The following is a 26,040-nucleotide window of genomic DNA, read 5'->3' as shown; positions in this document are numbered from 1 at the left end:
TTTGGATTATCCTTAACCGTATCTGCCAATGCTATCTCAATTGAGATTCAGTTGAACGAAGTTGTCAGTGTCTAAATTGAGATTCCCTTTTATTCTTGACTAGAACCTCAATATGTTTATTCATCAATTGTTTGTTAATTTTATCAGTCTTACCCTTCACTCTAACAGGAACCAAGTGCCTCTCTACTCTTGTTATCACACTTTTGAAAGCCTCCCACTTGTCAACCGTCCCTTTACCTGTGAACAATCTACTCCAAACAACTTTTGAACATTCTAGGAGAAAGTGAGGACTGCAGATGCTGGAGATCAGAGCTGAAAATGTGTTGCTGGAAAAGCGCAGCAGGTCAGGCAGCATCCAAGGAGCAGGAGAATCGACGTTTCGGGCATGAGCCCTTCTTCAGGAATGAGGAAAGTTTCCTCTTTCCTCTTTCCACTTTCCTCATTCCTGAAGAAGGGCTCATGCCCGAAATGTCGATTCTCCTGCTCCCTGGATGCTGCCTGACCTGCTGTGCTTTTCCAGCAACACATTTTCAACTTTTGAACATTGTCTCTTACCATTAAAATTTGCCTTCTTCCAACTGAAAGCTTTAACTTTTGTGGAAGGCTTATCCTTTTCCATAACCAAGTTGAAGTTAATAGAATTATGATCGCTAGAGCCAAAGTGTTGCCCCAATTTTACATCAGTCACCTGCTCTGACTTATTGCCCAAAAGGTCTAATTTTGCTCTTTCTCTAGTAGGAGCATCCACATGTTGATAAATCAAAGGGTTTGTTTCTGTATTACATTACTCTATGACTCTATGTTGCCAAATGAGCAGTGCTGACACAGTTGAAATAAATATGTTGCATACTATTTTGGTAATCCCATAATGGAAGGATACATTGAATGCATACATACTCTTAAAATCTATTCATGATATTTGTCTTTTAGATCCAAATGGTGGAGAGTTATCATTTGGAGCATTGTTTCTGTGGAGATTTTTGGATGGACTGATAGTGAAGATGGTTAGCTAAGATTACAAAGAGAGCTTGATCAGTTGGGTCAGTGGGCTAAGGTATAGCAGATGGAGTTTAATTTTGCTAAATGTGGTGTACTGTACTTTGGTAAAACAAACAAGGGCAGGACTTATACAATTAGTGGTAGTGCCTTGGGTCATGTTGTAGGGTAGAGAGACCTACAGGTTCAGGCACATAGTTTTTTGAAATTTGCATCAGAGGTAGACAGGGTGGACAAGAAGACGTTTAGCATGCTTGCCTTCATTATTCAGACCTCCTGAGTACAGGAGATGGAATGTCATGTTGAGGTTGTATAAGACATTGATGAGGCCTCTGGAGTACTGTGTGCATTTCTGGACACCCTGCTAAAGGAAAGATTATTATTCAATTGAAGTGGGTTCAAAAAATGATTTACCAGGATTTTGCTGGCAATGGAGAGTTTCAGTTATAAAGCTAGGCTGGAACTTTTTTCACTGGAGTGTAGGAGGTTGAGGGAGTGACGTTGCAGAGCTTTATAAATTCGTGAGGGGCATATTTAAGGTGAATAGCAAGGGTCTTTCCCCTATGGTGGGGGAATTCAAAAGAAGGAGGTGTATTTTTAAGGTGAGAGGAGAAAGACTTTAAAAAGGCCATGAGGGGAAACTTGGTTTTTACACAGCTGGTGATTCATGTGTGGAGTGAACTGCCAGAAGAAATGATGGATACAAGTACAGTTATAATATTTAAAACACATTTGGATGAGTACTTGAATAGGAAAGGTATGGAGTGTTCTAGGCCAAAAGCAGGCAGGTGGGACTAGTTTAGTTTGGGATTATGTTCAGCTTTGGACTAGTTGGACCAAAGGGTCTGATTCCATGCTGTATGACTGAGTATATTATTTTTTAGATTATTTATTACGACAGATGCTTTGTTAAAGCATACAAAATGCTTTGTTTCCAAAGGCAATGGCACAAGCCATTGAAATGTTCTTCTGTCTATTGGTTTGGAGGGGAGGAAGGTACATCACAGGTTAAGGCAACACCAGTAAGTTAATCCAGTGATGCCATAAACTGTTGACATGAGCACTTGCATGATAAAAGCAATGATGTATTGTCCCAATAAAAGCACTGCAAAAGGATGGCTGCCATGGGCATTTACAAATATTTTGTAAAATTGCACACAAGTAATTGCTTTGTGACATACCACCTAAGATGGCTCAAGTCAAATTGTTATTCACCGAAAAGTGAACTCCAATGATAGGATAGAATGGAACCAATATGCTGTTTATTATTTTCTGAAGGGTTGGCACTTAGCTTGGTTGATTACACTCAACAATACACTTTTTCACAGCATGGATTTCCAAAACAAAGTACCTTCATGATAGTAATTTGTAAGTTGTTTGCCAGCAGACATCATTTGCTAAAAGCCCTGTGTTTATTGATGATAGTGATAACATTGTTAAATATTAGCAATTGCAAACAACACTGGCCAGTCACTGGTTGGAATGTTAAACACTATTAATCTACCATTCTAAAACTCGTAAGTTTAGGTGACCTTTGTCATGTGCTGGATCAAAGCCTATCAACATTGAGCTAAGTATATTTTGCAGTGTATATATAGTGTGAATTTTTATCCAAGAGAAAGTTATTGTTCTCACCTAAACAATGTGCGAACACTGTTTTACAGGTGTTTTAAGACACTTTTGGAAATTTGCTTTTGATTTGGGAAACATGGATATAGTGCCAAATGCTGGACTATTTTAATATATAAATCTTTGGTTGTTTGCAACCTTCAGACTTGACTGAGACCTAAGTGGTGTGTTTGTTGTAGGATGAGGGAGGATGTTGATTTGTGTGGAAAACTTGGCAAAATGAGCCTGTGTCTACTGAAGTTTAGAAGAACACAGTGTTTTTATTTGAAACAAGAAGAAACTTGGCAAAAAAAACCCGAGTGAACTGCGAATGTTGGGGATCAGAAAGAAACAGAAATTTCTGGAAAATCTCAGCAACAATGGCAGCATCTACAAAGAGAAAGCAGGGTTAACATTTCAGGTCCAGTGACCCTTCAGAACTGTAAATTTTTAAACTGTTGTGAAGAAGAGTCACTGGACCCAAAATAAGAAATTTGGCAGGTCTGGCAGCAGCTGTGGAGAGGGAAGGAGTGTTCACGTTTTGAGGCTGGTATGATTTTTCTTCAGAAGTGAGGGTGGTAGCTGAAAAGGATGTTTCTCCTTGGAGAGACAAGAACTAAGAGATACAGAGGTCTCCCATTGAAAATGAGGATTTTTTTTCTGGAAGTCAGGTATTTTTGGAACTCTTTCTTTTCACCAGAGAACGGTGGAGGAGGCTTACTGAATAATCTTAAGGCAGAGGTAGTAGATTTTTGACGCAACAAGGAGGCCATGATTATTATGGGGCAGGTGGTATTGTGGAGTTGAAGCCATAACCAAATCAGCCATTATCGAGTTGAATGGTGGAACAGGCTGAAGAAGCTGAATGACCTACTCCAACTCTTAATTCGCATGTTGTTTGCATGTTTAACCACCAGTCTTAATCATTTTGAATAAAAAGTTTCATTTTCGGAACACTACTCAAACTGTGGAAGTATTTTATTTGTGGAACTCTGTTAATTTATCTTGAGGTCATACATAAAGGATTCCTCTGTGATACGTTTGGATTCAGTAATTATTAATTTTTTAAAAAAACTCTCATCATGTGGAATCACTTCCTAAAATGGCCATAAAGCTTTTTCAAAAGAAATGCTTTCTGCAGTTCTTTTCTGTCTATCCTCCCCTAGCATTAGTTACCGTAATAATTACTAAGCTTTCCCCAAGGAAATCTGGAATGTGTGTCTTTATGCTATTTTAAAAAATAAAATAAATGGATATTGGCTCATTTCCCAGATACAGGGCATTATTCATTATGATTTGCTGTGAAGAGACAAAAATAAGAGTAGGCTTTTTTTCTTTTAATGTCTTCAAATAAATTTAGTTTAGTTTTGATTATTTCCCGAAATGCTTTTCCTTTGTGAATGACAGCCAGATGAAGAACTGAGGCAAATGTAATGTTTTTCAATAGAGAAACATTGGAAAAAGGCTATTTCATGTAGCCTCTCTGTTTGATGATACAGGGCAACAGGACTTGTGCTTGGCTAAACTATCATTTATTAAAAATCCAATCTGAATTGTTCAGTCACAGGAAGCAGAAGGTTAATTTGAGACCAAAAAAGAGAAAATGCTGGAAAATCTCAGCAAGTCTGGCAGCATCTGTAAGGAGAGAAAAGAGCTGACATTTCGAGTCTAACTGACCCTTTGTCAAAGATGGCTTTGACAAAGGGTCAGTTAGACTCGAAACATGAGCTCTTTATTCTCATTACAGATGCTGCCAGACTTGCTGAGATTTTCCAGCATTTTCTCTTTTTGGTTTCAGATTCCAGAATCTGCGGTAATTTGCTTCTATCCAGGTTAATTTGAGAGGCAAGTCAGTCCGTAACATACCACCTATTGTCTGACCCTAAAGAGGGATGAAGCAGCACTTGGGACTAATTTGCCAACCCATCCTTTGGTCAGTTATGGGCTTAGACTTTCAATTTGGTGTCAGGAGTTCCACACCTGGATCACTCCTTGACCCTGGGCCATGTTATTGTCACTGACTTCATGATTTTGATAGTGAAGTCCTAATTATAAACATTTTTAACATATAACAAAAAAACAAGAGGAGGCCACTCAACCGCCATTCAATAAGATCGTGGCTGCCCTGATATTATCCTCAACACTGTATTCCTACATATCCCCCAAAACATTTCATCCCCTTAGTAATCAAGAGTTTATCTACCTCTGCCTTAGAAATTTTTTAAGATTCTGCATCCACCGTCTTTGAGGAAGAGAATTCCAAAGTCGCTCAACCATTATTAGGTCAGAAGCAATTTGTGAATGCTGCCTGGAAATAGGAGCTGCCTTCAGAGTGTTGTTCCCACCCCCCCGTTACAGCAAAACGCTCAAAGACGCAGTATGGTATTACCTCCTTAATCTTTATTCCTGGAGGGAGAGAGAATGATCGCCCATGTGCACAGAGACATAAGTTCATGGTCTTCTCTGGGAGAGCAGTTTCTCAATCAACAACATAGTCATTTTACAGGGAGGAGCATCCAGATAGGGCAACATACATATTAAATGAGTGACTGTTAGAATCAACGAGTATCAATAGCAGAGACCAAGCCTTTTACAGTTATACAATGAATGTTCTTAACCTTATTAACTGGATTCATACAATGGATACTTTTTCCCCTTGTTAGCTGACCTTATATACTGAATGCTCCCAATAATGTTAAATGGCTCTACATAATGACTGCTTCTCCACCTTGTTAACCCATTACCCTTGCCTCCAGCACCCCATTGTTAACTAAGTTCTTATCTGATCTGAGTCATGCTCAGCTGAACCTCCTGTTTTACAAAACTCAGAGCTTAACTCTTTCCCTGCCTGCCATTCTCAAGAGGGCAATTCCTACTGGGAGATGGCAGCCATAACTGTGTTTGCTGCTGCCTTGCAGAATGGAGCAAGCAGGAGATCAGGAAGACCACAGCCTTGTAGTCTAAACAAATAGTAAATGCTTTGAGAAGTGGTAGTTAATCCACTTTTCTCGAGTAATGACAACTTTAGGGCACGAGCGGCCACCACTGTTTCACTTTTCCTTCCCCAAGTTCATAACTCAACAACAATAAATTGTAGCTTATGCTGAGTTCTTGATTTAGCTGTACAAGTATTTCCCAGGGATTCCACTCATCCCATTCTTAGTTTTGAAGATTTCCTCCTGTCTCTTACCAATTCACCAATAAGCTCTTCAATGACCTTACCAAGCGGTTAACTGGAGTTATGTGCATTGTCAGTTGCGCTTCTCCATGCCTTTACTTTCTCTTGATAATTGAAGTGTGCAGTGGAGATGTGGGATGACTGTGCCAACTGAGGGTGCTATTTTCAAAGTGCACATCCAACTGCAATTACCCCCTTGACCAATGGAAAACTCAGTCCATAGTGTGTGTTTCTTAGAAACAGGGATTGTGTTTTTAAAAAACATTCCTCAAAGAATTTAATATTGTACCCATTGTGAAATAGCCCCTAGGGAACCATATAGCCATGGCACTGAATTACTATTCCTTATTTATTTTGAAGCCAGTGTTGTAGTTGGGCTGCATATTTGAATGCCTTACTGGCAGATTCCCTCTATTTTTATGCAGAATGGGATAGTTCTGTGGCAGTCATATGGGTTTATACATCTTACTCACTGTTTGAGCCATCAGTTTATAGAAGCCTTCATCATATCCTCAATAATATGTCAACCCTGAAATTGGGAATGTGGGATCTTGAGATGTGAAATTCTGCAGACATTTTCCCAGTTATAACTTTGAAACCTCCCCAGAGATATATTTTTCTTAATGTGGTGATTTTCATCAGTGTATTTGATCCCATTCTTTTTCTTGACTGGAAAGCTCAAGTGTACATACTGTATTAAAGCTTTGATTCATAACATAATTAACTTTGACGCATTAATGTGTTTTTAGAATAAGATTGTCTTGATACAGTGTTATTGTGTTGGAGTAATAGAGTACTATCACTCAAATTTAACTAGTCGATGTAATTAGATGTTCATAATATATTTGATTTTACTGCATGATTTAACAGCTTTTCTTCATCTTTTCAGGCAGCCAACAGTTATCTGCGAGATCAGTGGTTTCATTCGTTGCAATGGAAGGTATGTCGCTGGCCAAGTGTCCAAAAATTGCTGATAGCTAAATCTGTGTAAAAATTGACTTTTCAAAGCAGAATGGCACAGGGTAATCTGGTAAGAGGTTGTGAGCTGTATTTAACACTCAAAGCCCACATAACCGTTGGAATGGCATTATTTGTCACCTTAGTTGAAATACATATTCATTCTGAAAATGTGCTACAGAAGAGAGAGAAACAGGTTCAGTCCCTCAAACTTATGTATTGTAAGTTGTTATTCATTGACGGATGATAACTCTCAAAACAGAGGAAACGTTGATTGGCGTATTGACCAGAAACCACAGCAATGATGATTAGTTAAAAAGTCCACCACTGGCACTATCCCAGCAGCAGATAACTTGGCAGCTGCTTCGACAAGATCAAAAGTGATAAGTGAAAATCACTAATGCTTTGATGCAAATATGCATATCAGACTTCCCCAGTTTTAGCAATTAGTTAGTCATCATCAAACACACCAAACTGATGGGAGTGTGTTTGAGAGAGGTGAAAGTTTTGTCTAAGACAGTTTAAAGACAGCAGCCTGGAATGGATAAATGTGAGACATTGATTTTAATTTGAACATCATTCTCAGGAATAAACATGAAATTGTTATTGGGAAAAAGATCTTTATTTTTGTATTTCAACTAAGGTGACAAATAATGCCATTCCAACGGTTATGTGGGCTTTCTAACCCAGAATACATGAAATAAGCCATGCACAACAGAAGCTAGACTTTTGCTATTAGTATAAAGGCCAAACAGCAACCAATGATTGTAATACAGAAAAAATGACATGTGAAACACTTGCTAACTAACATAGTAGTTCTAATATATTAATACTTGTTTGTTATTAATTATGACCTTCCTCGTAAATATAAATAGATGGAAATTTGATATATCTTTTTCTAACTGAGCATCATTTAAAAGAAAATCACGTCCTGTTCTTCCTGTTTGAGTGTTCTTTGTCATAATTGTTACTTGTCCTTAAACTAACAACAAAAATATTATCTCTACATTTCAGTTGCTTTGCAAATTCAGATTCATTGTTACTGGGTCTGATATACAAGACCAGTGAGCATCAGGGCTCACAACTGCTAAGAAAGTCATCCTCAATGCTGAGGGACAGCCCAAGAAGTAGTATTTATATTCCCTGTCATGTTGGCCTCGTGGCATTAAAGCTTTTGAGTACAGTATTGGTGCTTTATAATGTGTGCATAAATACTGCAAGTGTCCAGTACTTATCTTGGTAGTGAAAGATTGATGGAAGATTGGTCAATTGGCTACAACTACATCCAATCCTGCCCTCAACAGGATTGGATGTAGTTGTAGCCAACCCTCAACATGCACTTCAAATTAGGAGTTGTAGATAAGACATCTGGCGGGGAACTCTAGTTAAATTTTTCCCTCTGAATTTAAAGACTCAGAAGTCAGTTACAGTGAAATTAGTAATTACTTCAGTTGAGGACACGTAACTTTGCAAGGACTAGAATAGAACTCTTGGAACACTGAGGTCTATATGGTTTCGGAGATTGAGCCTGTAGGGTTAATTTTGACCTTGTATGGTAGAGTAAAATGGATGACAGTCAGCCTACAGCCCAGTTTACATCTCACTCTTAACAATTCCCTTGACTTAAATGGAAATATAACTTAGGAGAGATGGAAAATATGAAGTTAAGATATAGAAGCAGAATTAGGTCATTATGCCCATTGAGTCTGTTCTTCTATTTTGTCATGGCTGATATGTTTCTCAAATGCATTCTCCTGCCTTCTCTCCAAATCCCTTGATCCCCTTACTAATCAATTACCTATCTATCTCTGTCTTAATTACACTTGATGAATTGGCCTTCACAGCCTTCTGGGGCAATGAGGGAATTCTTCTTCTTCTCATCCCATCATCTTGAGCCTGTGCTTTTGGATCCTAGTCTCTCCTTGTGGAAACATCTTCTCCATATCTACCCTATCTGGGCCTTTCAGTTTCTGGAAGTTTCAATCAGATCCCTGTTCATCCTTCCAAACTCCACCAAGCAGACACCCAGAATCCTCAACTGCTCCTCATGACAAGCCATTCATCCCTGGAATCAGTTTGTGAACCTCCTCTGGAACCCTAACGTGCTCCAATATCCTTTCTTAGATACAAGGTCCAAAACTGCTCACAGTATTCCTAATGTGGTCTGGTCAGATCTTTACATATCCCCAGTAGTACATTTCTGTTTGTGTATTCTCGCCTTGGTGAAATGAATGCTAACTTTGCATTTGCCTTCTTAACTGCCAACTGAATCTGTATGTTAACCTTAAGAGAATCCTGAACTAGGGTTCCTAAATCTCTTTGTGCTTCAGATTTTCAAAGCTTTTGTCCTTTCAGAAAATAGTCTATGCCTCTATTTCTCCTATCAAAGTGCATATCCTCACACTTTCCCACATTGTATTCCATCTGCCACTTCTTTACCCCATCTCTGTCTGTCTAAGTCCTTCTGCAGCCTCCTGCTCCCTCATCACTCCCTGTCCTTCCACCTATCTTCATGTCATCTACAAACTTAGAAACAATGTTCTCGGTTCCTTCATCCAGATTGTTAATATATAATGTGAAAAGTTGTGGTTCTAACACTGACCCCTGTGGAACTTGACTGGTCACTGGCTGCTACTCTGATAAAGACCCCTTCTGCCCCACACCCTGCCTTCTGCCAGTCAGCCAATTCTCTATCCATGCCAGTGCCTTGCCTCTAACACTATCGGCTCTTGTCTCACTAGCAACCCCTGAAAGGCTTCCGGAAATCCAAGCTGATCACATCTACTGGGCTCTCCTTTGTCTACCTTGCTTATTGCCTCCTCAAAGAATTCTAATAGGTTTGTCAGGCATGACCTTATCTTGATGAAGCTGTGCTTACTCTGCCCTATTTTACCATGCACTTCCAAGAACTCCACAATCTCATCCTTAATAATGGACTCTCAAATTTTACTAACAACTGGGCTGCTGACTTGAGACCATGCATTTTACACGAAGTCATAAAGTCAAGATCAGCTCCCCTGGATTCCAGAGCAAAAGGAGAGAAAGTAAAACTGACAAAAGCTATCAGAAAAACTATAGTTGCTAATCGAAGATTACTGTGTGTTTTTCCAGGATTTCCGAGGTATGTATGGATCAAGAGAATGATTTACTGTCAGTCTGCTATATTTGTTTGACTTGGTTAGAAAATGCATTGGGGCCATAGAGTCATACAGATGTACAACATGGAAACAGACCCTTCGGTCCAACCTGTCCACGCCGACCAGATATCCCATACCAATCTAGTCCCACCTGCCAGCTCCCGGCCCATATTCCTCCAAACCCTTCCTATTCATATACACATCCAAATGCCTCTTAAATGTTGCATTTGTACCAGCCTCCACCACATTCTCTGGTAGCTCATTCTATACACGTACCACCCTCTGCGTGAAAAGTTGCCCCTTCGGTCTCTCTTATATCTTTCCCCTCTCACCCTAAACCTATGCCCTCTAGTTCTGGACTCCCCGACCCCAGGGAAAAGACTTTGTCTATTTATCCTATCCATGCCCCTCATAATTTTATAAACTTCTATAAGGTCACCCCTCAGCCTCCTACGCTCCAGGGAAAACAGCCCCAGCCTGTTTAGCCTCTTCCTACAGCTCAAATCCTCCAACACTGGCAACATCCTTGTTCCTTTTCGGAACCCTTTCAAGTTTCACAACATCTTTCCAATAGGAAGGAGACCAGAATTGCACACAAGAAATGATTTTGCGAAGTGGTGAGGGAGACACTGGTCATGCTCATTTGAGGATAAAGTTTAGACTGGAGAGAACCAGTTCACTGGTGCATTCACTAACACAAGTGCACTGGTGTCCAAATCAGTGGCTTATGAGTCCTGGAGACAGTTGTCCAAATAGGTGTAAGGTCTCTTGAATGTGGCTTCTTCAAGCCCTTATTGCCAAATATACAAGAACCTGAGCAGAAAATGCATGTGACTGTAAGCTAGCCCCTGGCTTTTGAAGGGATCACTGGAGGCTGCTGAAGAACATTTAGATTTCTTTGATTTCCTTAAATGTGGGGTGAGGAGCAGAGTTAACTGTCCTCGTATGGCCCTTTATACATCTGCCATTCTCCTGCCCGTGCCCCACGCATAACTACACTGTTTGTGCTGCTGGACTTATCAGTATTAAAACATTAAAACCAGAAAGTGCTTAATTCAAACATTATGTATTAGGATACATTACTGTCTCACTTACATTTAAAACGTCCCTCATTTACTTTCACATTTTTATCTTTTTGTTTTCATTTCTAATCACTAATGGTTATAATTTCAAAAGTCGCACTAACTGCCGCTCAGTTTATTTTAAATTTCGGCCATATGATTGCAATCTCAATCTTAAGAGGCAATGTGTGGTGAAGCTGTAAACATTAACAAAAATATAATGTTTACATTGTTGCTGCACATACTGATGAAAACAATTCCTTTTGATGGAAAAGTATGAACTAGGGTCCTTGCTGAGGGGTTGAGGCATGTACCTCACATTTCTGTCCATCCATAAAGCAAGTTTCTCTAATTTTGTGTTAGGTGTATTTTACAATGCACTCTCTCTGTGGCATGTCTAAGTGTGTGCCACCCCTTTCATTGAACTGTCAGTGTTCTAGGTGATGTGCAAGTAAATATGCTGTAGGATGTTTCTTCAACTATCAAAGCAACCAGCTTTTAAAGCAATGAATAAACACTGCATCCTTGCATCTCATAAATTACCTTGTTGTGCATGACATATTTTATTAATAGGCTTGGGTATTGCACCTGAGCCTGTTGATGTGGCTTGCCTCAAGAGATACCGAGCAATGTGTATCCTAGGTACCTAAGGAGCAAATTAAACACCTCTTATCCTCTTTGTTTGGTCTGTCTGCACGCTGCTTTTGATAGGCAGTTGACACAGAATTTCCATTCTCATTCTAAGTGTCAAAGGAACCAAGTGCTCAAAGGCATTTGAAAATGTTGTTTGGGACACAAAGTTGGACCATGCCTTTTTCTTACTTTATATCCATATTTCTGAAATATATCAGAGGCTCTGCATATGATGAGGGGTAAGAGGTTATAGAGTGCTAAGTGATTCTTGACTCATGAATTCAAAGCGGTCCTGGCTCTAAAATCCTAAGAAATGTGGAATGAAAGGGTTAGGAGAGTAATGTTGATTGCACGTGCAGATATTCTCCTTCAGACATTGAAGGACTCCTGACTTGTAAAGCACTTTTGACATTCTCCCAGCAATGAAGATTTCTTCATTCTGAGCTACTGTCAGACTAACTGTCTCCTGTACAGATTAGTGGAATATGTAGCACAGGTTTTAATCTTGCATATCTGGCAATCTTCCTGGTAAGTTTGCCTCATTGGTCCTACCCTGAGAAGTGTGAGATAGGGGGTCAGTAACTTGGTTTGTGGTGCAAACTTATGCCAACAGCATGGGTTCAATTCCCACATCGGCTGAGGTACCGTGAATGGCTTTCCTTCTCGACCTCTCCCCTTACCTGAGCCATGGTGATCCTCAGGTTAAATGCCCATCAGTTGTTAATCTTTAAGAGAGAGTATTATTTCTTCTGAATTCCATATTTGGTTTGGGGTTACTATCCTGTAAATTGTCTTTAGTTTTGCTGTTCCCAACACTCCCTCTGTGTCTACTTGAACAAAACCATTCATCATTTTAGAGACTTCTATTAGGTCAGCTGTACAACTCTTCTTTCCAATAGGAAAGAGACTCATCCTATTCTCTTTGGCTAATGTGTATAATCTCACAGTTCTTTGTCATTTTGTTTTGCATACTCTCCTGTGTCTCTATATCCTTTCTATGATATGGTGACCAGAACCTCTCACTAATTGTGGTCTTCCAAGATTTGGTCTAAGTTTAGTACTGGTGCTCTACTTTGCAATATTTTTCCTTTTGAAATATAGCCTTATACTCAGATTTTACTTGTTATATCCTTAATTCTGAGAGTTATTGTTGCACTGCACCTATCCAGGTGAGTATTCCAACACAACCCTGGTATCTGAATGCCTTGAAACTAATTGGCCCTGATGATTTTTAACAGGCTCTTTCAAAAAAATTATTTCAGATCATAACAAAACCCCCATGGGACTGTTGAATTGGGAGTTTTCCATCATTACACTGACTCCCTGAGCACTCTGCTAGTCTTCAGCAAGAATTATGATGAAAAAACCTGTAGACAATCTACAGAGGATTAGGACCATCCTTCTGGTGCAATATTTTAAATACCTACATCTCTACATCAGGTCTGAGGCATTTAATTGCATTTCTTCATTTATTTCCCTGTCTGCTTTCCTAAGCACAGTCCATTTACTGAATGCTTGTTGGCTCATAATAAAACCAATTCAGAAGAATAAGCAATACAAAGAAAAATATTCACAAAGTATATAAGGGTAGTCTTGAAAGATGAGCCTTCCAATGCGGAGACATTTGAGACTGGATTGTTAGCTGCGGAATCAGTGGTATCTCCAATTTGTGCTACTGTCTTGTGTGGCTCTAACTTGGGTGGGCTGTGGCTAGGATGGTGCAGGTGGAATCAGTAACTTTTATTGATTCCTTTTCCTCACCCAGTGACAAGTTTCCTTCTTACTATTCAGTTACCCCTTGCTGGAAAGTGTATTTAAACAGACGCTGAGTGGAAATAGGATCAGGCTCAACTTTGGATACTGTGCTCAGTTAGTCCACGGGCATGCCTAGTCAATGCCTCTGTGAGAAAAATTGCTACTTTGGTGAGGTACAGCACTGTTGTTAATTCATGCAGTTGTGCACTTGAATCTGAAGTTTTAAGTATGTTGAGAAAATTGGTCGAGGCAGCTTTTGTTTTATAATTTATTGTGACAAGTAAATATGTATTCCTGCAAAATGTTGACAAGTTGCAAGATACATGCCAGCACAGTGCTCAAAGGCGCTCCTGTCGTAACACAGGCAATGCTGTTTCATAGAAGGTCTGGTGAAAAGCCAAAAGGTTCTCCCTTTTCTTCCAGATTCAAGCAAGTATTTGGCTGAAGAATGGAGGAAGAATGATTTTTGCTTTGTACCTTTACTGCGCAAAGCCAAGAATGCCTTGGCTGGACTGTAAACAAGACCGTAACAGTGAATAATAGACTAGCATAGAGCATAAATACCTTGAAAGACATGCTACAACTTATAATTAGAAGAGAAAGAAATATTAAGCATGGTTTATTTTACGAAACTTGATAGAAATGTTTCCGGACCTTTGGCTAATGAGATGTGAGAGTTGGGAAGCAAAAAGGTTGTTTGAAAATATCCCAAGAGAAAGTTAAACAGAAAGTAAAAATCTTGCATTCTGAATTGGAAGATTTTCTGGCAAGCATTCTGACAGTTTGAGTTTGTCACAATGTACCGAGGTAGTCTCTGAATACCAGAGTAAATCTGTGTGTGAAATGAGTCAAATTGTCTGCTCCTTGAGAAAGACTTGAATGTTCTTGCAAATTAGCCGCACGTAGCCAAAATTAACCACAAAAGTGGCAGCCTGTTCAAAATAAATAGAAGGGGAGACTTGATGGAAGGAAAATTTTTAAAGGACACTACACATTGATTTTTCACCTTTGGCAATGGGGTCAGGTCTGATGTAATCGTCATTTTCAGATTAATAATGTGCAGGCCATGACAGATGTCCACAAGACAAACTTTGAACATCAAATGGTGCTTACAATCCATACCTTTCTTGGATCCTTGAAGGACAGGTGTGCGGCACTGAGAACATTTCTTTTCCTTTTCGTCCCCTTTAACGGACAAATTCGAATAAAAAGGGGAAAGGATTGCGTAGGTTTAACGCCAATCTTCCAGAAACTTATGCAAACCTTTCGCTGTCAGCTTTGGATTCCCACATGGGCGTAGATCCAGAACCCAGAACTGTTGCCAACTCAGCATTAAATTGCAGTGTTATCATTGAATGGAAGGCAGAAGAACGTCATTGTAATTCAAAAAGGGACTAGTTCTTTGAGGCTGGGTCACGGGAGGAGCACAAATCTTGGCTTACTTCACAACTTATATCTGATCTTGGGAGTGCTTCATGCTGATGGGGTTTAATATCTTAGCATTGCCGTTCCTCAAATTAACAAGGACAAAGTTCACTATAAAGAAGTCAAATGCAAAACAAATAGAAAAGCACATTTATCTTTGGCAAACTAGTTTGAGGTGTTAAACACTACTTTGCAGTATGGACAAAGCAAACTGAAGCTACCGTTATTTGATGCAAACTTATGCAGGGACACCTTGTCTCCAGAGAATCTGCTGTCCATAGCTGTGCTTTGTATCAGGATAATTTGCCCAGCTCCTTTTTGCAGAACTTAAGCCACCATACATTGCATACTCAAAAATATCTGAAATTGAATGCTTTCGAGCAAAGCTTACAAAATCCAGTATTTCATTGAGAAGATTTTTGCAGCCCACACAATCCGATTCAAGGCTAAAGAGATCGGAATGCCACAGAATGTGAATATTATCAGCATCATGAGATATACCTGCACTTGGAACTTTTTGTTAAAACTTGGTACTTTCTGTAACAGTGTGTTTGACATCATCAAACCACACAATAATATACAGTTGCAAATTTTCTAAGTTATGTTTAACAAAATTGCAATTGCTTCCATATATGAATCTTAGAGAGTACTGATTAAAGCTGATATTTTCTACACCATTAGGCTTCTGATCTGACGCAAGACTTTAAATGCTTTAAAGATATAGTCCAAACTATCTGTGTTTCAAAGACAATTTGTTTTACAAAAAGAAAACAATGCAACATTCAGAGATAAGTTTGATGTGGAACTCCGCTGGCTCAGTAATTATACCATAGAATTAATGCACTTTTGCCTCACTGTTGCCTTCCACATCAATGTCAGACACCACAGTTCAGATATAACATTAAGGATAAAACTCTATTTGCATTGTTGTATTGTGCTTCCATTGTGCATTGCCCAGTTGTGAAATACTCACCATTTTATTTCACCCAAATGCCTGTGTTGTGAGAAACCAAAGTCTGTAAATGTCACTTTTGCACCAATGTGTGAATGTGTGCATGTCTAAACTTTCTCATTCAGGATTTAAAATCAATCACTTCTATATCTTGCAATGATTTCAATTTGGACATGGACTGATTTCTTTCATAAGTAAAATGAGCTTAAAAAGTGCTCTTAGATTTTGCCTGTTTTTGTTAACCTATCAGGATAATTTGATCCAGTGTGAAGTCAGGGTTCAGAGCAAAGCCTGGTACCTATTTATATATAGGGGCTTTGGGACAGGGAGTGGTCATGTGAGGTCACCTGTAAATGAATAATAATGCACTCATTATATTTGGTCATTTTATTACCTCTATTATTTAATTGAAATAACTCAATGCTGATGAATTTAATCAGTGATTCAATATCTGCATCAGTGCACAATAGTAGTAGTGTGTACTATCCACAAGGTACAATGCAGCAAATTTCCAAGCCTCTTTCAACCGTATATTAAAAATATATAATTTGTAACATCTAGAAGGATAATAGGTGTAGCGGCGTAGAATGCTATCACCTCTTAAGTTTCCCTCCAAGCCACTTGAAACTGTATTGCTGCTGCTTTACTGCTCCTATGTCAAAATCCTGGAATTGGTGTACCTATGGGTGTACATAAACCAGCAGGACTGCAGCAGTTCAAAAGGAAGCTTACCACCACTTTTCAAGGGTCATTGGAGATGGCTGACAAATACTTGCCCTAAAGGTAATGCTCACATCGCATGAAGGAAAGTTCCATCATTCACACATTGGCGTTTGTCCGATTGGTGGTGCAGTTGAGTCTGACATGGGGTCTATGCCGTGGCCGCAACTTTTTACAATTTACATCAATGTCTTAGATCAGCAGAGCAAGGGAATGCTGACTAAATTTGTAGATGACACCAAGATAGGCGGGGAAGTATGCCATGAAGAAACCACGGGGAAGCTGCGGACAGAGATAGATAGTTTGAATAAGTGGTCAAAAATCTGGTAGGTGGAGTATAATATGGGAAGGTGTGAACTTGTTTACTTTGGAAGGAAGAATAAAAAGCAGAGTTAAATGGAGAATGACTGCAGAATTCCAAGGTGCAGAGGCATTTGATGTTCTGGTGCACGAGTCACTAAAAGGTAGTGTGCAGGCACATAGTCAAGAAAGCTAAGGAATGCTGTCCTTTGTTACGAGAGGTATTGAATGTAAAAGTAAGGATGTCATGCTTCAGTTGTACAGGGTATTGATGAGACCACATCTTCTACACTGTGCAGTTTTGAACTGCTTGTTGAAGCAAGATGCTTTGGAGATAATTTGGAGGAGGTTTACTAGATTGAGAACTGGAATGAGCAGATTGTCTTCTGAGGAAAGGTTGGACAAGCTGATTTTTTTTCCTCATTGGCAAACAATGACATGAGACAAGTGGGTCCTACAGCAGAAGCACAAAAGTATCTTGATGCTGAAGTCCCAAATGAAAAATAGCCTTGTTGGATGCAGTCAATGATGCTAAAGCAAAAGGGTATTGAAGAGAATGGCCTAAGTTGGAAGAGTCAGCCAAGGAGATTTTGAATCAAAACCTGACAGCACATTGTTCCAACCAGCAGACATTGGTGAAAAAACAGACAACCCCATGTTACAAGACACAAATATGTTAAAGTTCATATGTGCCCTATGTGTAAATATCTGCACAAAGTGGGACGAGCTAGAATACCAAATAGTTGCTAACGTTTGAAAATAGTACATGTATAAAGTCAGACATTTGGGTAACTAAAAATGTACATGATGCATGCTGTTTTTACCTTTTTTTGTACCAATAGCAAGGTGTTTGGATTGAAATGCAACCATGTAGATGTCAGTGTAGCCTGCTGTGACCTCTAACGCAAGGCTGTAGTAGACAGTATGTCTGAGTATACTTCAGTAAAGTCTTCATGTTAACACACTGCTGTGTTGTACACTCAAAACAGCAGCAGAAGGTAGAACTCTAAACCAGAATTGTGAAAGAAGGAGACTTGTCCAAGGTGATTTTTGGTCTGTCGATGTTGATGAGCAATCCTCTCAAAATACTGAGAGCTAGGATCTGGGCCATGCTCGATTTCAGGCACAAACCTAAGGGTGATCAGGTACCATTAAAGTGAATCCACTGTGCTAGAGGACCATGCAAACTTGTTCCTATTGCATTATTGTGTTGGTGAAAGCCACTTATGCTCCAAGCTAAAGGAGAAGTGGTGACAGGTCAGCCTATGCTGATTCTAGACCTATGGGACAGTGAGAGGGAAGGAAGTGGGAAAGTGGAGGACAGGCAGTGAACAACAGAGGCTTTAGTTTAGATACTGAGCCAGGATAAACTGTCTTACTCCATCTGGGTCTACATTCTGGAAAGTTACTTAACTTGATGACAACTTTCCACAGTTTTGGTGAGAAAATAAAGAAGTGAAAAAAAGGCACGTGGTAACAGCAATAGAAATCAGGAAGCGTATCTCAAGTGCAGAAATAAGGCTAAAGCTGGAATAAAGAAAGCCACGTGAAAGCATGAGGAAAGGATGGCAGATTGAGCCAAACAAAAAAGTAAGATGTTATTCAAATGTGTTATTAGTAAGGATTGACAAAGGAGAGAGTGAGGCCCATAAGGAACAAGGTGGGAGAGAAGAGGGGTTGTATACTGCTCACTGAAGCAAAGGGTATGGGGGAGGTACAAAATTAATACTTTGCCCGTCTTTACCAAACTATAAAATGGTGACAATAGCCCAGTTTAAAATAGTAGGTATTGACCAACTAAGCAGTGTAGTAACAGATGAAAAAGAGTTGTTAAAAAGACCAGCAGCACTTCAGGTAGAGAAGTTGCCAGGCCCGGATGGGATGCATCCTCGATTGCTGAGAGAGGGGGTAAGGGAGAAAATTGTGGAACTATTGTTAGAAATTTTCTAGGACTCTCTGAAGATAGGATTAGTCCAGGGGACTGGCGGATTGCAAATGATATGACACTGTTCTTTAAGAAAGAGGCAAAGGATAACCCAAGAAACTACAGACATGTCAACTTGACATCAATAGTGTGGAAACTGACAGAAGCCATAATACACAATAATATAAATATATACTCAAAGAAAAATACGTTAATGCTAGACAGGAAATATCACTTTGTCGAGGGCAGGTCACATCTGAAAATTTCTGAGTTCTTCAAGGTGGCATAGACAATGGCTGAGGGTGGTGCTGACGATGTTGTCTATTTGGACTTACAAAAGTATTTGATATGGCAGGGCAGAATGATTAGCAAATTAGAAATGTTTGGAGTAGATGAGTTCCTTGGCAGCATGGACTAGAAGTTGGCTTAAAGATAAGGAATAGAGGGCGTTATAGATGGGCATTTCTCAGTCTGGACTCTAGTTGAAAGTGGAGTTCCCCTGGAATCTGTGTTAGGACCCTTGGTTTTTTTCTGATTTATATACATGATTTTGGAGATGGGGGTTGAGGGCAGAATCTCTAAGTTTGTGGATAATACCAGACTAGGAAGAATAGTGAATTGTGAGGGTGATGCTGTGACTTCAGAGGGACATTGGCAATTTGGCCAAATGGGCAGACACATGGCAGAGGAATTTCAATGTAGGGAAATGTGAGGTAAAGCATATTGGTAGAAAAAACATGGAGGCAATACAGACTCAGTAATGTAACTATGGGAGTACAGGAGCAGAGGGACCTCCAAGTTTAACTCCATAATTTCTGAAGGTGGCTAGGTAAACTGGAACAGTAGTTAAGGCTTACAGGATCCTTAGGTTTATAAATAGAGACATCAAGAATAAAAGCAAGGAAGTGATGCTGCATCTCTACAAATCATTGGTAAGAACATATTGAGAGTATTGTGGTCAATTCTGGGCACCTTTATTTATGGAAGGGTGTTAAAATCCTGGAGAGAGTGCAAAAGAGATTTACTGGAATGATACCAGGAATGAGGGATTTTAGATACAAGGAAAGATTAGAGAAAATGGGTCTGTTCTCCATGGGGCAGAGGTGACCTTATTGAGGAGTTCAAATTATGAACAATTTTGACAGGGTAAAAAGGGATATGCTGTCTCCACTTGTTGGTGCATCTGTAATGAGGGGCCACAATGTCAAGATTGTCAGCAAGAGAGCTGGGAGTGAGATGAGGAGAAACTTCTTTACTCAGAGAATTGTTAGGATTTGGAATGCATTGCCTGGCATAGTGAGGCAGGTCGATTCCATACAAGATTTCAAAAGAGAGCTGGATATGTAGTTGAAAGTGAGTATAGAGGGTTACTGCGATAGGGCTGGACAATGGGACTAGCTGGGTAACTTCTTTTTTGAGTTTTAGTATAGATATGATGGGTCAAATGGCCCTCTTCTACATTGTAAAACGCTATGATCCTAGTTTCTGTTAATACTGCTTGTTTAACTTGTGTGCTTAGGAAACTGGAACCGGTTTTATAAAGGAGTGTAAATTAGGCTTTCGGGCCTTGGATTAGCACAGTCAATTGGTCTTATGCCAGTTTCGGGTAGATACCATGAGTGACTATGGGGCATTTTGTAGATGTAAGTTTGCATATCCAAAACACACTGAAAACGTGCATCCTTTACCTTGAAAGCAGATGTTGTGGATCCAATTTCTATATCCACATAGCCACATAGGTTGTTGTGATAATTTGAAAATTATGTGCATTTTTCACTGTAGTTGCTCATTTTATGTTTTACCCTTTAAAATAGTTCACAGTGTTGGCCAGAGAGCATTCATAGGCTGTTGTCTTTCTAATTTGCTAGTATACAACAACAACAAAAAATCAATAAGATAACTGCACTTTTAGTATGTTTGTGGAAGGTCATCAATATTGTAATTGACTCTCATTTGTAAGTGTTGAAGCAAAGAACAATATTACCTATTTGACACAAAGTCATCTTTAGAAATTGTTGTTTGGAAGGAAGCTACTGGGGATGTTCCAAACTTCCTGGAACCAGCTCTGTTAAATCATTGCAAAGTCCAGGATAACCCAACTAATCAAAACTTAAACAAGATCACTCGGAAAGATTATAAATCATAAGATAGAATATATTCAAAGCTGGAGAATCACTGTGTTATTTCAGGGAATTGAGATGGAACCAGTCATCAGTTTGGTGTATCACCTACTTTCAGAGCTACTTGAATATCTGTGTCAACAAAATCAAACTGCTGGAGAAACTCAGCACGTCTTGGCAGCATCTGTGGGGTGAAAAATAGTTAATATTTTGAGTAATGTCCAAGTATGTCAAGTTCATATTGGACTTGTAATATTAACTATGTTTTTCTCTCCACAGATCCTGCTGGACCTGCTGAGTTTCTTCAGCACTTCCTACTTTTATTTCAAATTTCCAGTGTTTGCAGTTCTTTTTTTTGAACGCTGTGTGGTATTCTTTATGTAGATTGAGGCACCTCGTCTTAGCTGCATTTTCCAGTCTGCAATTCAATCACTGTTATTTCCTGTCCCAATGAAATGAAAAGCCCAATGTCACCACATTGCCATTCACCCAACAAGAAATATTTTATGTCTGAGTAGCTTCACTGCAGCCATCTCTTTAATTATAATATGCATATTTAACTCTTCAGCTTGGAAGTGAACAAGATTTATGGCAGGAGAACATAGGAGTCCTTACTGAACATGTGCAGTTGGGTTAACTGAAGTGGGACGGATGAGGAAAAATACTGGCACAACTAACATACTTACGTTCTGTAAATTCTGTGTTTTTTTTTCATAATTATGCATACAGTGCAAAAATTTATTTTTATATGGAGACAGAGGGTTGTGGTGGAGGAATGCTGTTTGGACTGGAGGCCTGTGACCAGCAGTGTACCACAGAGATCAGTTTTTTTTTCATTTATATGAATGGTTTGTTTATGAATATAGGAGGCATGGTTATTAAGTTTGCAGATTATACTAAAAAAGGTGGTGTAGTGGAAATTATCCTTGAGTACAACAGGACCTTGATCAAATGGGCCAATAGCCCGAGGTGTGGCAGATGGAAATTAACTTAGATAAATGTAAGATATTGCATTCTGGTAAGACAAACTGGGACTAGACTTGTGTAGTTAATGATAGGGCCCTGGGAAATGTTGCCGAACAAAGAGACCTAAAGGTGCAGGGTCATTGTTTCTTGAAAGTGGAGTCGCAGGTAGACAGGGTGTTTGGCACATTTGCCTTCATTGGTCAGAACTTTGGGCACAGGAGTTGGGGCATCATGTTGCAGCTGTACAGGAGACTTGTGAGGCCACTTCTAGAATGCGGCATACAATTCTGGTCGCCCTTCTATAGGAAGGATGCTGTGAACCCTTGTGAAACCTGAAAGGCTGCAGAAAACATTTACAAGGATGTTCCCAGGACTGGAGGGTTTGAGTTATAGGGAGACGCTGATTGATTGGGACTATCTTCCCAGCGCCTCGGAGGCTGAGGTTATAGAGGTTTATGTATTCATGGGCATGGATAGGCTGAATAGCCAAGGTCCTTTTCCAAAGGGAAGGGAGTCCAAAACTAGAATGCTTAGGTATAAGGTGAGAGGGGAAAGATTTGAAAACGGGCCTGAGGGGTAACTTTTTCACACAGAGGGTGGTGTGTGTATGGAACAAGTTGCCAGAGGAAGTGGTGGATGTGATTGCAATTACAATTAAAAGGCTTCTGGATGGGTTTATAAATAGAAAGAGTTTCGTGGGATTTGGGCCAAATGCTGGCAAATGGGAGTAGGTCAGATTGGGATGTCTGATCGGCGCAGACAAATTGGACTGAAGGGTGTGTTTCTGTGCTGTATGACTATAATTATCCCTTGGATCCTGCTTGACTTTAGTTTTAACATAAATGTACACGCATTATTTCTAGAAACTCCCATTCTCTCAACCTCTATCTGGTGGCAGGGTTATTTTACTGAGTGACCAAATGGTTTTTGTGATGTTTTCCCTGAATTAGTGCGAGGAAATTCAGTTATGGTAGAAAAATGGAGCAAAATTTCTTGTGTCCAAATTTTCTTGAAGCGTGTCTACACAGTTGTTCAATGCTTTTATTTCAGGAGATTTGGAGCCAGTGTCTTTACTGTAATGACTAACTTGTGGATGCCATTAACATTATTACGTTGCATAAATGGCTATTTGCAGACCTTCTAATTGCAGCAGTGGCCTTTGTACAGTATCATTTTGTGTGTTAGACTTAGGAGATCAACAAGCCCCGTTTGGACTGTTCACACACCCTGTTCTCTGTTGACCTGTAATTGCAGCAATTATTCAACAGAACATAAAACATATTACCCTCTGAAAGTAGTAGTCAAGCCAACTATTGTGACCCACACTGCCTCCAGCAAAGCAAAATTCAACAAGAATGATGCCTGGGTCCTCCCAGCCCCCAGGCAATGCATTTGCCATTTGATTTAGTCCCATTAAGTGCCGAATGAACGATTCCTCAGTTGTTTTCCACCTTCAATGGCATTATAATTTTGAGAGTAATGAAAATCAACTCAAATGAATGACTATGTAGGAGTGGTTTAACTAAGGATACTTTTTCTGTGTTACAGTCAGAGCTTTAGTTATGGATTAAATCCATAAATGTGGTGACGTGCTCTAACATCAGGAGCAAAGGTTACGACATTGGTCAAAGCTGAAAGTGATCATCCCTTCCTTTTGTTATTTTCATTTCTCCAAATTGATATTGAATTATTAAAGTGAGGCAGAACTCGAAAGAACTTGAGCAAATATTCTCTCAGCAATCTAGAACTCTAAACAGCAACCACTGGTTCATTGTTCAGTCCTTTTTTAGGGATAAGGGCTGCCACAGTAAACATTTAAATTTTTCTCCTGTTAATAAAGCCAACATCACTTTTATGAAACGAGAAGGTAACAGCTAGAAAGGCTCAGGTGGTCTGGCGGCATCTGTGGAGAGAAAGCAGTGTTAAAGTTTCAGGTCCAATGAAACCACCCCCCGCCCCCCAAAGAACAACCTTAATGAAAGGAAGTTCACTCAAATGTAGGATTTTTGGGGTGCATTTTCTGAATCGAGAAAGGAGGAAAGAAAATCTTTCTATTTATCTAGTGCCTTTTGTATCTGCAAGATGTCCCAAAATACTTGACAGTGTTAAAAATCACACAACACCAGGTTTTGGAGCGACGCTCCTTCATCAGGTGATTGTCAAGGAGCGTCGCTCCGAAAGCTAGTGCTTCCAAATAAACCTGTTGGACTATAACCAGGTGTTGTGTGATTTTTAACATTGTACACCCCAGTCCAACACCGGCATCTCCAAATCTTGACTACTTGACAGTGAAGTGCTTAGAATGTGTTGAATATGGTTCTATTGTAGGGAATGTGGCAAACTGTTTATAAGCAGCAAAGTCTCACAAGCAGTAAGATAACAATAACCAGGTATATCGGAGCTAGTACTTGATTTGAGAAATAAATGACCTGTATGAAATTTGTATATGTTTTGGTTCGAAGCATTATGTAACTGTGCATTTTGACAGAGTATTCTTTGGAAACTAATGGAAAGAACAAATATGCTCATATCAGTCAGAACCATTTCAGATGGAATGTAAATTTGATTCTTCAGAGTATTGTGAACTGGTAAAATTATCATCAAATGTACTCTGTTTTCTGGCTATTCTCTTAACCAGAACTGTTGCTGGACTTCTGTTTTGTTTTAAAATAGTTGCAGATAATTTAAAAATCCAATTTGTGAAATTTTGCAAAAGCAACTTCATCCCTACTACATTCTAAGTTTCATTTTATGTACCAAGTGAATTCTCCGTTGATGAATATTCACATTATGATTTTCTTCGACATAATTAATGACCAGGAGTCATCATTAATCCATGTTGGAAGCTTTCCAGTTGTGCCTATCAATTGTTTTCACCAGAAACATGAAGATTGAGGTTTTAAATTTAATAGGAGGTTTTGATAAAGTAAATGGCGAAAAGAAGATTCCCTGTGGAGATTAGTCAGTGACAAGTTATTCATTCAAAATTATTCGGGAAAAAAAAATCTAGTGAGAACATTAGGATGCTTTTGCCACTGAGTTGTCAGGTTCTGGGACACTCTATGCCAAAGATGGTGCAAGTTGACTTTCATATACAATTTTAAATAAAGAGTTCATAGAATAGAGTCCCTATGGTGTGGAAGCAGGCCTTCAACCCAACAAGTCCACATTAATTCTCCGATGAACATCCCACCCTGACTCTCACCCCACCCATGCCCTCTCCCTATAACTTTACATTTCCCATGGCTAATATAATCTAGCCTATACATCCCTGGATGCTACTGGCAATTTAGCATGGTCAATACACCTAACCCGCATATCTTTGGACTCTGGGGTGAAACCAGAGTGCTGGAGCAAACCCACGCAGACATGGGAAGTATGTACAAACTCCACACAGACAGTCGCCCGAGGGTGGAAATGAACCTGGGTTCCTGGTGCTGTGAGGCAGCAGTGCTAACCACTGAGCCACCGTGCTGCCAGTTAGTTTACTTTAAGAGGAACTTAGAGTTAACAGGAATGAGGGACTCTGCTTCACTGCTCTTTCAAAAGGCTAGTATAGATATGATGGGCCAAATGGCTTCCTTCTGTAATGTATGTTTCTTCATGTGTGAAAGATAAAGGAGTGCTTTGTAATTGTATGTCTTCAAAACGTTTGAATTACTTTTCATTAAAATGGTAATATGATTTATTTAAAGGAAGCTGCCCTAAAATATAGAGCTCCCCTTTTGATTAAGCCCCAAATTATAATAATGCAAAAGGTATTTTTGTTAACTGACCTGCTCCCAGTTATTGTCTACAATCTTGGTAATACTCAACATGGCTCAATGTGCATCAGAAAATAAACAAATACATGTGGGTGAAGATTGGATTAGCAGTCCACGGCTGCTCAACACTCTGTGGCGATATGCACTGCTGATTGCAGTTAGTGATGCAGGGAAACAGTATCACATTTCAGTCGCTCTTCCTCTGCCCGTCAAAATAGCTCATTTTGTGTTGCATTAACTTATGTTGGCACTGCTTTGAACCATTTCCAGAAGATCAGTGTCTGCGAGCTGATTCCTGGCGTTCACTCTGCCAACTTCCTTGTGGCTGCCTCAGACCTGAAGCCCATATTTTATAATTCCACACCACTGCTGCAGAGATCAAGTAGCTAAATTTGGCAACATAAACCTGGAAACCTGTTCACTTGCCTTCTTGTATCCAGATTAACATGGAGGTAAGATAAAAGCAGCTTTAAAGGAGTCAAAGGAAGCCAACTGACCAGCATGTCCAATGCAGAGTTTGCAGCTGTGGAGGCACCTTAACATT

The 26,040-nt window shown here is 39.6% G+C and overlaps 1 protein-coding gene across 2 annotated transcripts in view; it reads left to right on the top strand.

The window, feature by feature from the left end:
- Positions 1–26,040, top strand: part of cmip (c-Maf inducing protein) — a 222,347-nt gene that overhangs the window by 122,524 nt on the left and 73,783 nt on the right. For both annotated transcript variants that reach the window (XM_072595955.1, XM_072595956.1), the window contains exon 3: positions 6,672–6,722. In XM_072595955.1, the coding sequence (XP_072452056.1) occupies positions 6,672–6,722 (51 nt within the window). The remainder of the gene's footprint in view (positions 1–6,671; positions 6,723–26,040) is intronic.

This window comes from Chiloscyllium punctatum, chromosome 26 (assembly GCF_047496795.1).
Source record: "Chiloscyllium punctatum isolate Juve2018m chromosome 26, sChiPun1.3, whole genome shotgun sequence".
Classification (NCBI taxonomy): Eukaryota; Metazoa; Chordata; class Chondrichthyes; order Orectolobiformes; family Hemiscylliidae; genus Chiloscyllium; species Chiloscyllium punctatum.
Note: the sequence above shows the minus strand (reverse complement) of the source record. Positions and strands in the feature narration are given on the sequence as shown.